This window comes from Montipora foliosa, chromosome 6 (genome assembly GCF_036669935.1).
Source record: "Montipora foliosa isolate CH-2021 chromosome 6, ASM3666993v2, whole genome shotgun sequence".
Classification (NCBI taxonomy): Eukaryota; Metazoa; Cnidaria; class Anthozoa; order Scleractinia; family Acroporidae; genus Montipora; species Montipora foliosa.
The window spans coordinates 2,902,530-2,916,750 of record NC_090874.1 but is presented as its reverse complement, the minus strand read 5'-3'; the positions used below and the strand labels follow the sequence as shown (position 1 = coordinate 2,916,750).

Genomic DNA, 14,221 nt, shown 5'->3' with positions numbered 1-14,221 from the left:
ATTCATGTCTTAAAAAAAAGGGGTCACCGACGACCTAAACGAGTAAAATCGATGTGATGTTGCAAAGCTCTTGAAAAATTTTATTTTGTCACGATTTTGCCGACCTGTCGGGGAAGGACTGGAACCCAAGAGAGGCTCGATCATTGAAAGGTTTTGGTATAAAAAAAACTTCTCGAACATAGCAACGAAGTTTCAAGCAGGCGTTGGTTAGTGTTTTGTATCATATCCCTCTATTGCCGTCTTTCTCATCTTCTGGGGTCTGGTTTTTGTGAAATATAATCTCTGTCTGTGTCCTCTTAAGTCCGCAATATTCAAGTGCATAAGGAGAAGAAGATAATTCTGCTCTATTTTCGTGAAAGTAAAGGAAAATAACTTCAAAAACATGCATTTATTTTGAACTAAGAAGTTCGTAACGTAATAAAAACATTTTTAAAAACGAACCCCATTAAATTTACGCAACGTCGCTGACTAAGACTAGCCTTCCTCGAGTTTTCAAAACTTTCAACCACTTCTCGATTAGCGACCTTTTCCAGCCTCCCGGTCCTTTCTCTTTAACGTTTCATGATGAATTGGAAATAAATGTGCCATTCTTTAGCCGACCTGGAAATTTTTCCCCGGCGTTTTTGTCGCCATAAGATCTTAAAGGAGCAGTATCACCGTTGGCGCATGCGTGACAGCCTGCCAAATTGTTTGAAAAAGTTTGCCAACTTTTTCAAAGGAGTGTGTGGGGAGTGAATATCTTACACAATCAAAGCCATCCGTGGTCACTTTAGTGAACCAAATATCCTGTGGCGTTCACAAACAAATTCACTATATTTTAGTTTTTCTTTGCTCCTTTTTTCTTAGATTTTGTTGTTTTGAAGGGGATTTGATCGTGTGTTACCATGTTGAGCAGTGGCGGCCATCGAGCTGGAAGCGGACAAATAGTGATTCAGTCTCCTCAAGAAAGCAAAAGAAGAGCAGTAATCAAAATACCAATACAGCATCTACAATGAAGAGAAACTTTTTAAGACGTGAATTCTTGAGAAATTCGACGTATGGTGTAATCGAAGCGCAAGCTGTTTCACTATTACCAAGGATCGAAGTCCATCTTCGTATTTCATTTCTAGCGAGTCGCTTAAATGTCAGAGATCACCACATCATCGTTTTTTGATAACACATTTACTATCTTCGCTCTAAAATGTCTATTTGAATATTTTGAAGAAAAAACTGCATTTAGATGAGAGGAACTGGATGCACTGGTTGTGTTTATTTGTTGCACGAATTATAAAACCGGAAGCGGTGTGTAAAACACGCGTGAAGTTTTTCGTTGCTTGTCGTCTTTCGACTTCAAAGTCGTCTCTTGGAAATAAATGCACTCTCTTTCAGCTTCAAAATGCCATGTTAATCTTGATTATATGCCTGGTTTATCGTGGAGAAAAAAAATATTTGTTTGTGAGTGCCAAGAGAAAATGAGGGGACAGAGAGGAAGGCTCAGGGCGTTGGCCGGGAAATGTCATGTCCACGAAAGTTATTTTTAGATGAGCAGAAGTCTTTGTTCTAGCGGAAGTCTGTCTTCCGAGACGTCCGCACGCAGTCTTGCCTCGCTCTCAGGTTCTTAGTGAAAAGAGAAAATGGCAGCGCATGTGGAAAGCGGATGAATATTTATATTCATTCAAACATCAGACCGAGGTTGACCTGCATGCGGACGTCTCGGAAGACAGACTTCCGCTAGAACAAAGACTTCCACCCGTCTAAAAATAACTTTCGTGGACATAACATATCCCAAGGGCTGGACTGAGATCGCCCCTCTCTGTCCCCTCATTTTCTCTTGTGAGTGCTTGAACCGTCGACAGTGTTCCCGATCACACTTCACTGAATTCAGCTGTCACGCAGAAAACAAACATGGCATCATATTTGTGTTCGATTTTATTTCTTGGACTCCCAAGAGTCCTAATCATAGATAAATTTGCATTTTAGTGCCTTTCTAAGCCGTATTTTGTCTAGACTAAGATTTCTGCGTGTGAAGAATACTGCGCATGCCATCCCATGACACTGCCCCTTTAACTACATTCTCGTTCCCAGAGCTGCGATTCTCTTGGCCCAGCGCCGCGGATCGAGAGCTCGGTAGATACGTCATGTATGGGGGATCCGCGACGCTGGCCAAGAGGATCGCAGCTCTGGGAACGAGAATGCTTTAACTTATGCTTGAAGTAATGCGTGACATATTGCAGTCGCGTTACCTGCGCAGTAAAACGTGCGCACAAACAGTAAGCGCGAACGTCTTAAAATGGCTTCAATTAAGGTTTACCTTAAATTGTGTAATCATTCTCCTGCAGCGGCCTGTCAGAGTCAAGTGGCCCCGCGCAACCTAAATAATATACAAACCTGCTCCAAAGTGAGTGCCTTCAGTCATAGCTCACTCAGTTGATTGAGCATTAGATCTCGTCGAAGCCACTTGAATTTTTGAGGAGTCTATAAATTGCATTGGATTGCTGATAAAAATTCTTCGAAATAACATCATACTTTTATATATTCGAAAAAATCCACTTACTCGCATGGGAGAGCTACGATTTAAACACCCTGCGAGCAGAAGAACCTGATCTCTAAATCTCACCGGAAGGCGAGCAAGAGAGGCTCTGCAGAAATCGCGTCAAGTCTTTTAAGTCGCAGCAGCCCAAGTTTCTGGACTGGTCACTCCGGTCAAACCGGTTTAGGCAGCGCGCGCATCAAAAGCGCGCAAGTCAAAATGGAGCCTTCAATACGAAAATCAATATGGCCTCTTGGAGTGCGATCGGTTTAACACTGTCTCCAAGCAACGGCTTGCGCATACTCAATGAAGACTTGACACGATTTCTGAAGAGTCCTTCCTTTCTCGTCATCTTAAGAAAGGTTCTGCTGGCAGGGTGCAATTTAAAAAGCCAACGTGTAAAATTATCTAAAAGTAATTAGTAACTGCTGGATTCAGGTAAGAATTGTGTTGAATCAAAAATGAATATACTCAGTGTTGTGTATGAATTTACACATCGATCAAAAAATCAAAAAAAGTATACAAAACACAATTGTCACACTTCATTTAAACTAATCAGACTGTGATTTGCTCGCGTGCGTTTCCCGCGTTAAGCGTCGCTTTGCGTTACTATTGGCTCACTTTAATTTCGCTCATTTTGATTGGCTTAAGTAATAGCTTCGATTATTGAAGCCCTTGATCCCTTATCTAGCATCATGTATTGGTTCCATTTTATTGCTACCTGTCGTAGCCAGCAAAATTAATGAGATCACTGCAAATGTACTCCACTGCTCTTGTTAAGGGCGCTGGTCCCTTTTTCCACCCGTTTAGAGAGGCCGAGGCATTTTTATATAGAGAATAAGGGCCTCCTTCCCTTGGACTTGTAGCAAGAGAAGTTATCCATTGATCAACTCTTGCTGACCAATCCAATCCCGCATATCTATGCAGTTCTCGTGCCGCATAGTCCGTATCGAGGAAAAGGTCTTCGTAACGAATTACTTTAAATCGATTCTTAAGCCATGGCGGGGGTGATATCAGACCAAGCCGTAAATTTTGCAGTATTGGGTCACAAATTCTTCGGACATTTTCAACGAACTGTGCATCTGAAGTGTTTAACCAGCCTAATGTTACTCTGGAGTACACAACTGCTCTTGGATCCCGTATGAGGTGGAGCATTTTGACGTCATAGCTTTCCTGTTCGAAGAGATCCTTCAAAGAGAGTATGCTTTCATGGGGCAATCGATCCGATAAAATCTTCAACACGGTATGGTTATAACTATAACATGCCCCTTCAAGCGAGCTTTTCGACACTTCTGGCAAATTCTCTTTCGTCAGCGCTTCGCTGTGGTCAAGGTGAAAGCGGCTGTTTTTAAAATTCCGCATTGTTAGCTTATCGATGTTACGAAAATCACACCGAAGGAAACTATCAATTACTTTGAGACTGTTGTCTAGATATCTCATCGGCTCCACCCGTGGACGCACCAAATTTTGTTTAAATTTGAACTTGCTTGCAACGGCAAACAACGGTTCATAGCAATACATCACGTTTGGATTATTATTAAACATTGATCCGAGGAAAGAAGAGCCCCCTCTTCCAGGACTTACTATTAGAAGATTTTGTCGTGGAGTTAAGGTTTGTCGTTGCAGTCGGCCTCTGTCTTCCTCTTTGAGGCCAATCCTGCCTTGCTGGATTCTGTCATCTTTTTCAAACTGAGATGTAATCATTTCCAGGGATCTATTCTTCCCCTCAAGTCTATTTTCGTGGCTGCTTTTTGCTGTTAAACCATTTCTGTACTGAGGCAAGTTCATCCACAAACGTGGTTCGTAGACGGATCGTTTAGTGAAAAATAACAAACACAAAGTGGAGACAGTACAAAAAACAAGAATAGCAAGGCGACGAGCAGCCAGCATGATCGAGCAATCTGTTGAGAAATTTGATTGTAAATTAGAATATGATCATACTTATTCCAAAGAAAAAAAAAAAAAAAAAAAAAGAAAAGAAAAAATGCGGACAGGCTGAATCTCCCAGCCATGCCAACACCAGTTGTCGGACTACAATCCTGGTCAAAAGTTGTTGGGAAGGTTGCGCGCATCACTCCACTTCACACCCAATTCGATTGTTCCAACTATTGGCTGTACTATTTGGGAAAGAGCATGCTCTTATGGCCCCCCTCCCCCATATTCAATGTTGGAAGAAAAGTCACCATTTTGTTTTGTGCAAAATCCAAGATTGAGGGGGGCTATCTCTAAAGTGACACTATCTTCTCAACACTTTTCTCCAGGATGCAATGTGCGGATCGATGCCTTTCCCAGGCTTTCAATTTCGTTCGTCATGATTTATCGCTTAACTTTACGTAATTACTAAAATTTATCATATGATCAAATTTCCGAGCTGTGTTGTTCTCAGTGTTCTACAGACACCTTTTCGATCTCGTGGGCTCTCCTCTAGTGAAAGCTTGGTTCAAAAAACATCAAACATAGATAGGGTATGGAGCTCCCGGTGTTGTGGTCCGGCCTCATTTCATTTATTCATGTGCTGGGTGAGATCGCTAATGGACTGATAGCGGCTGCCAGTGGTGCCTGTATATGCTGATGTCCGATCTCACCCATAGATCACTTGCTTGTAAAACGCAATTGAATATGTCAATAGAAAATGCGCTATATAAATTCATTACCATTACCATTATTTTTTTTGGGGGGGGGGGGGGGGTTTTAACTGCGACTTTCAATTCCAAACAATAGCAGGTCTCAAAAGCTGTTACATTACTGAGAAGAGTTGTGCTCTATTTTCCAAATGTTCAATATGCAAGATATTTGAAAAATACAAGAGTAACCCAAACATCGAGTTCTTCGTGAGATCTTCAAAGCCACCAGCCGTCTTTAAAATTCGACGAAATATTTGCATCTCGAGTTGCTTATGTAAAAGACAATTCTCACGACTTGTTTTAGGGAATTAATGGTTAATGGGTGTTTCTAAAACGAAGAGCCAAAAACGAAGACCTAAGACCTAAGACCTATTGATCTAAAACAAAGACCCACTGATCCAAAACGATTACAGATGACAGGGTCTTCGTTTTAGATCACAGGGTCTTCGTTTTAGATCAGTGGGTCTTTGTTTTAGATCAGTGGGTCTTCGTTTTAGATCAGTGGGTCTTCGTTTTAGATCAGTGGGTCTTTGTTTTAGATCAGTGGGTCTTTGTTTTAGATCAGTGGGTCTTCGTTTTAGATCACAGGGTCTTTGTTTTAGATCACAGGGTCTTTGTTTTAGATCAGTGGGTCTTCGTTTTAGATCAGTGGGTCTTCGTTTTAGATCACAGGGTCTTTGTTTTAGATCACAGGGTCTTTGTTTTAGATCACAGGGTCTGCGTTTTAGGTAAGTGGGTCTTCGTTTTAGATCACAGGATCTTCGTTTTAGATCAGTGGGTCCTAGGTCTTAATCTTCGTTTTTGGGTCTTCGTTTTAGAAACACCCTATACAGTATGGTGACCGTGGTCCGCGAGGAAAAAGGATAATTAACCATTATTCCATGAGTGCGCCTTGGATATGAGATGATAGATAGCCAACGAGGCGCGTAGATATCATCTCATATCCAACAATATCATATCCAACGATATCATCTCATATCCAACGAGCGCGAGTGGAATAATTGTTTTATTAAAAACGCCCCCAAAATATAGAAAACTGGACTACAATAAAAATAAAAAGGCCCAAAAAATCACGCATATGCTTGCCGTGTTTGAAGATCATGGTATAATGGCTCATAACCCATGATGGCTTAGCCAATCAAAACTCTCGAATTGCATTATCCAATGATCCACTTTTTAATAATCTTGAATATCCTACCTGAATCAAAACGCCACGAACTAAAATTTTCCCTGAAGATAGCTTTTTCGTTTTCTGCGATAATATTAAATTGCCAAATTCCAAACTGAAATATTTCTCTTGTAATTCGAAAGAAGGTGAACATAATCGCGAGCCCTTCGTCCGCAAATTTGGTCTTTGGTCCGCAAATCCTGTAAGCAGCCCAAAAAAATACCTGTTCATTATGGCGCGCCTTTCCAGTAAATATTGCCGGTTTTCACTGTCACACCATCATCAAAACCATTAAGCAAGTTAAGTCAAGAATCAAAGAGGTAAAAAAAGATGAATATTCAAACAGTCTCACAAAGGTTCAGGTCTGTGCGATGTTTCGTGCGGGAGATATTCGAAGGAATGTTTTACTCAAATTTATAAGGTTTTGTATGGAGACGCCATGTTTGTGTCCCTCTCTGGGGCACAAATATGGCGGCCGGAAGCTGACAAAAGCATATGTCATCGAGTTTTGCTATAAAAAGCCAGTAGTCGTCTTCTGAGAGCTCATAAATATCTATGTGAGTACTTTTTCTCATACAAGGACTGTTCAGATTGCAAAATCTCAGCGGACAAGTCACTTTTTTAACTTACGTGATAGCATTCGCGACCGCAATTTTGACATCGTGTCACGCAAAAACTTAGAAATTCAACCTTGCCTTATCACAAGACGATAAACCCCACCAAACTGAAAATTTGTGAAAAGACAAGTCTTCAGCTGTTCTAATAACTAACTAAACTAAAATCTGAAAAGGATTGATAATTCCTTATTTTTTAGTTTTGATGACGTCACACGAAAACCAAGGATTCAAACAGCTCTATTTTGTAATGCATGTATTAAATTTCTATTTAAAACTCTGCAGCAAATTCGTTCCCAACCGCAGAAATAAGTTTGCCTATAAATTCGTTCTGCAAAAAGACACGTGTTTCCGTTGCCTTTTATCTTTACACAAGCTAAGTAAACATGACTATGTAAGTTACGGAGCCGCAAAGGTAGAGACTTCTAGAAAGACAAATTAACACACCTGTCAAAAAACTTGAATTCCGCACAATCACCGATAGCAGGAAAACCGAAATTTCGTCATGTCAAAGAGAATAATCAAGAAATCATTGAACACATTTGTTTTCTGTAGTATTTTAGTTAACGAGGAAAAATAGCATCATGTTCGGAAAGGTCGCGAACCAAGGATCTCGCGGACCAAGGACACCATACTGTAGTTAATAGCGACAGGATAGTTAAACTAAAAACTTACAATTTCCACGACACGGGAAAAATGCTCCGCTTGCCCAACCAGCAAGCCACGTTACAGGAAATGCATCTGCAAATACTTGTCAGACAGGATCAAAGCCACGACGAAGACAAATGTTGTTGTTGTTGTTGTTGTATGCTTCATTTTTTCGGGGGTTTTACAGTCGATTTCACATTAGTAATTACTTTATGGCGCCACGTTGCCAAGTTTGTTGGGATTACGAAAAGCCAATTACGCGGCGAATTAGACAAACAAATTGAGAACTTTGAAATGAACTTCCCTACCAGATCGAACTTCGCAACTCGTGACATCGAAAACAAGTGGTTTGAGGATTCAACACCATTCAAAATAGTAAAATATTCATTATATCTCTAAGGTTAATCCGGCGCGCGAGCAAGGAAACTAGTCGAAGTCAAGCGGAAAGTTCAACTCCGTGTCAAAATCCGAAAAATTAAATCTTCTTGGCTGTTTGAAATAGTTGCTTGCAAGATTCAAACAGTTTTACAAGTTTATGTAACAGAAACAACATGAAAAACTGGGTGTTTCTAAAACGAAGACCCAAAAACGAAGACCTAAGACCTAAGACCCACTGATCTAAAACGAAGACCCACTGATCTAAAACGAAGACCCACTGATCTAAAACGAAGACCCCGTGATCTAAAACGAAGACCCTGTGATCTAAAACGAAGACCCACTGATCTAAAACGAAGACCCACCTCAAAAGTGTTAAAACGATGCCATTGTATATTATGGAATTGTGGGAACGGTGGAACAGTGGAACATCTGAATGTGAGCTCTGAGTACGTGTTCTCGAAACTCCTCACAAGTAATGATATAGCGATGTTTAGTGTGATGTCACCCATTGTTACTACAGTAATATGGCAAACAGAACCTAATTATCATTTTAACAGGTTCCCGCAAAGCAGGCAAAATTTTATTGGTGGAATTCTGCTGGTTTGGGTAAAACCCACAAAAATGGACCACCTCGAAAGGCCACACCATTTGCCTTCTCACGCAAGCAGGCTGTTTTTTTAGACAAAAGGTAATCTATACATCAATAACATGACTAAAAGTGACAACTATGACAGCTATCACGTGACAGATTTTTTAGACACAGCTTCAGAGATTAAACTTCTTTATTCTGGCGTGGAACTTCAGCACTCTGCCGTTGCCAGCAGCCAACTCTCTCTAGGTCTCTCAAAAACTGGCGTTTGTATATGCTCTTGGCTAGCTATGATTGGTCAAAGAGCTTGAAAAATTTTACAAACGTGATCCTAACACTCTCATCAACCACGGCGGAAAAGCTTGTGGTAAATACTTGCAGTACATACTTCAGGCTAGCTAAATTCGATTGATGGATAAACTGATAGCAACGGACACCGCAGTTTCCGCGGTCCTTTACACTAACCCGTGCTTGCTAACCGCGGAAAAACTAACAATACATATCATTACGTTAAGATAACTAACAACAACAACAATTACAACTTCACAAGAAAGATCCGCAGACACAGACCTCGTGTTTCCAACAACATCGGCGGAAATTCGGCTATCGCCCAGTGCCATTTGTCGTGGGTTAGTTCTTTACATTAACCGAGAGGGACGAGGTTGTTTGCGACACTTAATTTGGTTTCCACGTTTCAAGTTGCTATCTAACTTTTTAAGCATCGTGCATTAAAATACTTTGCATACAATAAGACGATCATGAAGTTGTAATTGTTGTTGTTGTTAGTTATCTTAACGTAATGATATGTATTGTTAGTTTTTCCGCGGTTAGCCAGCACGGGTTAGTGTAAAGGACCGCGGAAACTGTGGTTTCCGTTGCTATCAGTTTATCCATCAATCGAATTTAGCTAGCCTGAAGTATGTACTGCAAGTATTTACCACAAGCTTTTCCGCCGTGGTTGATGAGAGTGTTAGGATCACGTTTGTAGAATTTTTCAAGCTCTTTGACCAATCATAGCTAGCCAAGAGCATATACAAATGCCAGTTTTTGAGAGACCTAGAGAGAGTTGGCTGCTGGCAACGGCAGAGTGCTGAAGTTCCACGCCAGAATAAAGAAGTTTAATCTCTGAAGCTGTGTCTAAAAAATCTGTCACGTAATAGCTGTCATAGTTGTCACTTTTAGTCATGTTGTTGATGCATAGATTACCATTTGTCTAAAAAAAACAGCTTGCTTGTGTGAGAAATCAAATGGTGTGGCCTTTCGAGGTGGTCCATTTTTGTGGGTTTTACCCAAACCAGCAGAATTCCACCAATAAAATTTTGTCTGCTTTGCGGGAACCTGTTAAAATGATAAATAGGTTCTGTTTGCCATATTACTGTAGTAACAATGGGTGACATCACACTAAACATCGCTATATCATTACTTGTGAGGAGTTTCGAGAACACGTACTCAGAGCTCACATTCAGATGTTCCACTGTTCCACCGTTCCCACAATTCCATAATATACAATGGCATCGTTTTAACACTTTTGAGGTGGGTCTTCGTTTTAGATCAGTGGGTCTTCGTTTTAGATCACAGGGTCTTGGTTTTAGATCACGGGGTCTTCGTTTTAGATCAGTGGGTCTTCGTTTTAGATCACAGGGTCTTCGTTTTAGATCAGTGGGTCTTAGGTCTTAGGTCTTCGTTTTTGGGTCTTCGTTTTAGAAACACCCTGAAAAACTTGCTAGATAATATTTTATCGAAAGTTCAAATTTAGCGGACTGTACAGCGGGTCGTACTGTACAATACGGCCCGCTAATTTAGCCAATCACAGCGCGCGTACTATCTGAGAGATATAATAAAACAATTTAAGGCAAATTGAAAATTGAAGCGAAAAAAAGACAGCTGGAGATCTTTGCTCGAAAGTTACGGTGATGCCTGAAATTGATGTTTATTCATGTAGAGAACTGGATAGCACTTCTGCTCACCTTTTTAAAAGGAGTGGTACTGCAAGTCGTCTGCCGATAAAATTGAATGGAAGGATCAAAATTTTATAATTGCAGCCCAAATCCCTTGTCGGTACATAACTTATCGAAGAGTCTGGACGGCACGTTGGCTACTAAACAAACCCGTCGACAACATTTTCATTTGTCTTTCTTGGTAAATTTTAATTATGGCGCTATTTTTTAATGGTGTTGACTGAATCCTTTTACAACTCTCTACCACTGTATCTTACTGTGACGTATAGAGAAGAGAGCTGTCTTTATTATTTTGCCAGATTGTCATACTGGGATCGAAAGATTGGGGTTTAAGGGATAGAATATCACCATAACCACCTTTGTAGACAGTTTTTTTTTCATCGATTGAGAATAACGAAGACCACAAACTTAGGGAACTTTTACCATCAATTCATGAAAGCAGATATAGCTTACGTAACAGCCGTAAATATAAAGTTCCACCTGTTCGCAGCAACTGAGCGAGGAATTCGTTCATCCTGTCCATGTGTAGATGATGTATGAGCCCTTACTGCGATAAATTAGCTATAGATCAACGTTCAACTTAAGTTCAATGTCCGAGGTGGATGTGGATGGCAGATAGATCAATGTGTCATCCGCGTACATCATGATAATGGAGAACTGAATACAGGACGGTAGGTCGTTTATATAAAGAGTGAACAGTACAGGGCCAAGGATGCTGCCTTGCGGTACTCCACTAAGGACAGGCATTGCACTGGACAGTTCATCTCCGACACAAGCAACCTGAGTCCTGTTGGTTGGGCAGCTCGTCAACCACGCGAGAGAGTTTCCCTCTAAATAAAATCTTCGAAGCTTGCAAGTGAGGTCATCACGAGGAATGGTGTCAAAGGCCTTTTTTAGATCGATAAATAAGGGCCCGGTTAGTTTTCCCGCGTCTGTGCCTCTGTTGTCGCTCAGCAAACAAGAAGGTTCCAAACAATACACCTTTAGTTTTGGGCAGAAGAATCTCGAGCAAAATGCATTCTCCAGGAAACTGCTGTTCCAAATCAATCAATCAATTCTTTGACATACACTGCAATCCCACCGCCTTTACCGTTAGGTCGATCGCTTCTGAAAATTATATCCAGGGAGAGATATCTCACAGTCTGCAATGCCATTATTAAGCCACTTCTCAGTGAAGGCAAGAATGTAAATTTGGACACTGTGATACTAGAATATTTAATTCGTTGAGTGTTCCGCGAATACTACGTATATTCTGATGGACAAACTTCAAACCTCGCAGTTTGATAGCTTCGCGAAGTTCAGTGGCGATATTGAAGAAATGAACAGTGCAGTCAACTCCACTTTCACCTCCAGAATCCATTTCTTTGTCAGAACACAAAAAACACTTCTTGCTCGTTTCAAAATCTGCACCCAAACACTTGAGATGATATGACTGAAGGCAATCCGAGCAATTTCCTCTTCCTTGGTTTTTCCTTATAGTCTTGTGACAGTTAAAGCATTGCATATACGTACTAAATGGTCCTGGATTCTGAAGAACATTTCCGAAGAGAAGTATTACAATTACAAAAAGCATTTACAAAAAGCACGTCTCGTGTAAGGCGGAGAACTTGAAGACTTTGAAGTTGACTGCCTCCCTTTGTCCGGCATGAACGGTCTCTTGCTCCGAATCGAAGTTGAAAGTTGTTTTGCTTCCATGGACAAGGATTTTGCTACGAATAACTTCGAAACATCAGATAGAATATACCCATCACCTTTATCCACATTCTTCAGAGTAAAACTGCCCGTAATAACAAGTAGAAACAGATAGATAACAGATTTACATCCCGAGCCATGACATGTGCGTTCCGTTCCGTTTAGCCAAGTTTCCTTTTGATTTAATTTTGATTTGTAATTTATTGTATATAGTTGTAATTTTCTTACATATTTTATAATTGTGTATACATACATATAGATAATAATGTAATTCAGCTCTCGGGCTGCAAATAATAATTTTAATAAACTACTACTACTACTACTAGGACTAATTTTTCATGCTTCCCATACGCCTTACTTGATTTCGTAACCTAGTATCCAATTTTTCAACGAACTTTGCAACGTGGCGCGGTAAAGTTATGTGAAATTGGCTGTACTTAGTCTCTGGCAACCGAGTGCGACAATGATCCCTTTTCGTTTGTACTATACTTTCAGTGCTATCATATGGTGGCAGCGTTTAGGTCAGTCACGTTTGCTTGCCGGAATTCGTTGTGGCTCATTCACCTCGAGATTTTGATGCTAACCCACCTTCGAGCAACTTGGCCCTTGTTGTCGACGAATTGAACCGTCCACTGTATCAACTGTATCTACTGTATCAACTGTCTTGATCTGGTAATAAGTTCAAAAAGGTTACAAAAAGTAAACATTTTGAGCAGGAGGCGATACAACGTAAATGATTATTTAGTAGTGCACTATATTTTGGCTGGCCAAACCAGCTGAAATATAGTTAATTCGCTACTAAATAATATAATCAGTCTACCTTCAACCTTGTATCGGCTCTTGCTTAAAATGTTTCCTTTTTCAGCTTTTCAGAGTAGGTTTTTGTCCCAAGTGTTCATATGTTTCCTTTTTGGCTAAGTGCAGCGATATTGAATAGATTTTTTAAAATCTTTTACCTTTCATCGAAGATGTAATATAAAGATCGAATAATTGAAGTCGGTCTATAAAAACGCGGTTCAGCAAATACAATGAAGTTGTAAGCTCCTTGTCATGGTCATCATGACATCCTGACATCAACTTGCGTTAGTTTCTTATTTTAGGGTTTTTGCTTCTTCAACGCCCTCCCCGATTAACTTTTGCTATCTGAAAGACAATATACCATTCAAACACTTTGCGTTGTTGACAACATTCAATGTAACTCACGAAAACTTGGTTTCATCAAACGAATTGATATATAAGGGTCGAATAACCACCGTGTAAAGATTAAATGGCTGAAGTTTCAAGCGCATTAGCCTCTTTATCAGAGCAAAATGAGACTGTGAGTTATTTGACACCTGTTGGCTATTTATTCCATCCAGGCTTTTTTTTTAGCTCGGAAACAATACAGCAAACAATTATACAATTATACTCTTACTGTTCATCAGTCATTATTTTTAGATTCATTACATCCATTTAAAAATCATTGGTTATCCTTGCAATCAGATTGGCTCCCAGCAGTGCAATTTATAATGGTAATAGGACTGAATGAAGTCCAATTCGGTCTGTAATCATACGAGTGATTAACAAAATCGGACGACCGCCAAGCGGGAGTCCGATTTGTTTAATCACGAGTATGTTACCGATTAATCATAACCATTACAATTTCCGAGAAAATAAACGCATTCCTTTTTCACAGTCTAATGTTATAAATTCGTCCATTTTGGAAAATCCCCAGTTTGGTAGGGTAGGCTGTTGTTGCTGTGGTTATTGTGATAAATTCTGTGATTGGTGGATTAAGCTGAGTGCACTATGATTGGGTGATGTAACTATCCGATTACAGGTGTCCGATTACAGCCAACTGTCCGATTACAACCCTAATCATAACCATTACAATTTTCTCAAATTTGATTGCTGCATTAACTACTTTATTTTTCACTACCGGTAATTATTGTGTAGGGTTGAAAAAATCGGACAGTTGGCTGTAATCGGATCACAATAACCATAGCAACAACCACTTACCTACCAAACTGGGAATTTTTCAAAATGGACAAATTTGTAACAT

At 40.1% G+C, this 14,221-nt stretch overlaps 1 protein-coding gene across 3 annotated transcripts; it reads right to left on the bottom strand.

The window, feature by feature from the left end:
• Positions 1 to 373: 373 nt before the first annotated feature.
• On the bottom strand, positions 374 to 13,109 carry LOC138006313 (carbohydrate sulfotransferase 3-like). 3 transcript variants are annotated; one of them, XM_068852563.1, is made up of 3 exons: positions 13,001 to 13,109; positions 12,769 to 12,849; positions 374 to 4,410 (listed from the first exon to the last, which is right to left on the bottom strand). In XM_068852563.1, the coding sequence occupies exon 3, from the start codon at positions 4,397 to 4,399 to the stop codon at positions 3,227 to 3,229; it is 1,173 nt and encodes a 390-aa protein (XP_068708664.1). In that variant the 5' UTR covers positions 4,400 to 4,410; positions 12,769 to 12,849; positions 13,001 to 13,109; the 3' UTR covers positions 374 to 3,226. The 3 variants fall into 3 exon arrangements, with proteins under 3 accessions (XP_068708664.1, XP_068708663.1, XP_068708665.1); XM_068852562.1 differs by having other exon boundaries at positions 12,769 to 13,093; XM_068852564.1 differs by lacking the exons at positions 12,769 to 12,849; positions 13,001 to 13,109 and adding an exon at positions 7,591 to 8,325.
• Between the last annotated feature and the right edge of the window lie 1,112 nt (positions 13,110 to 14,221).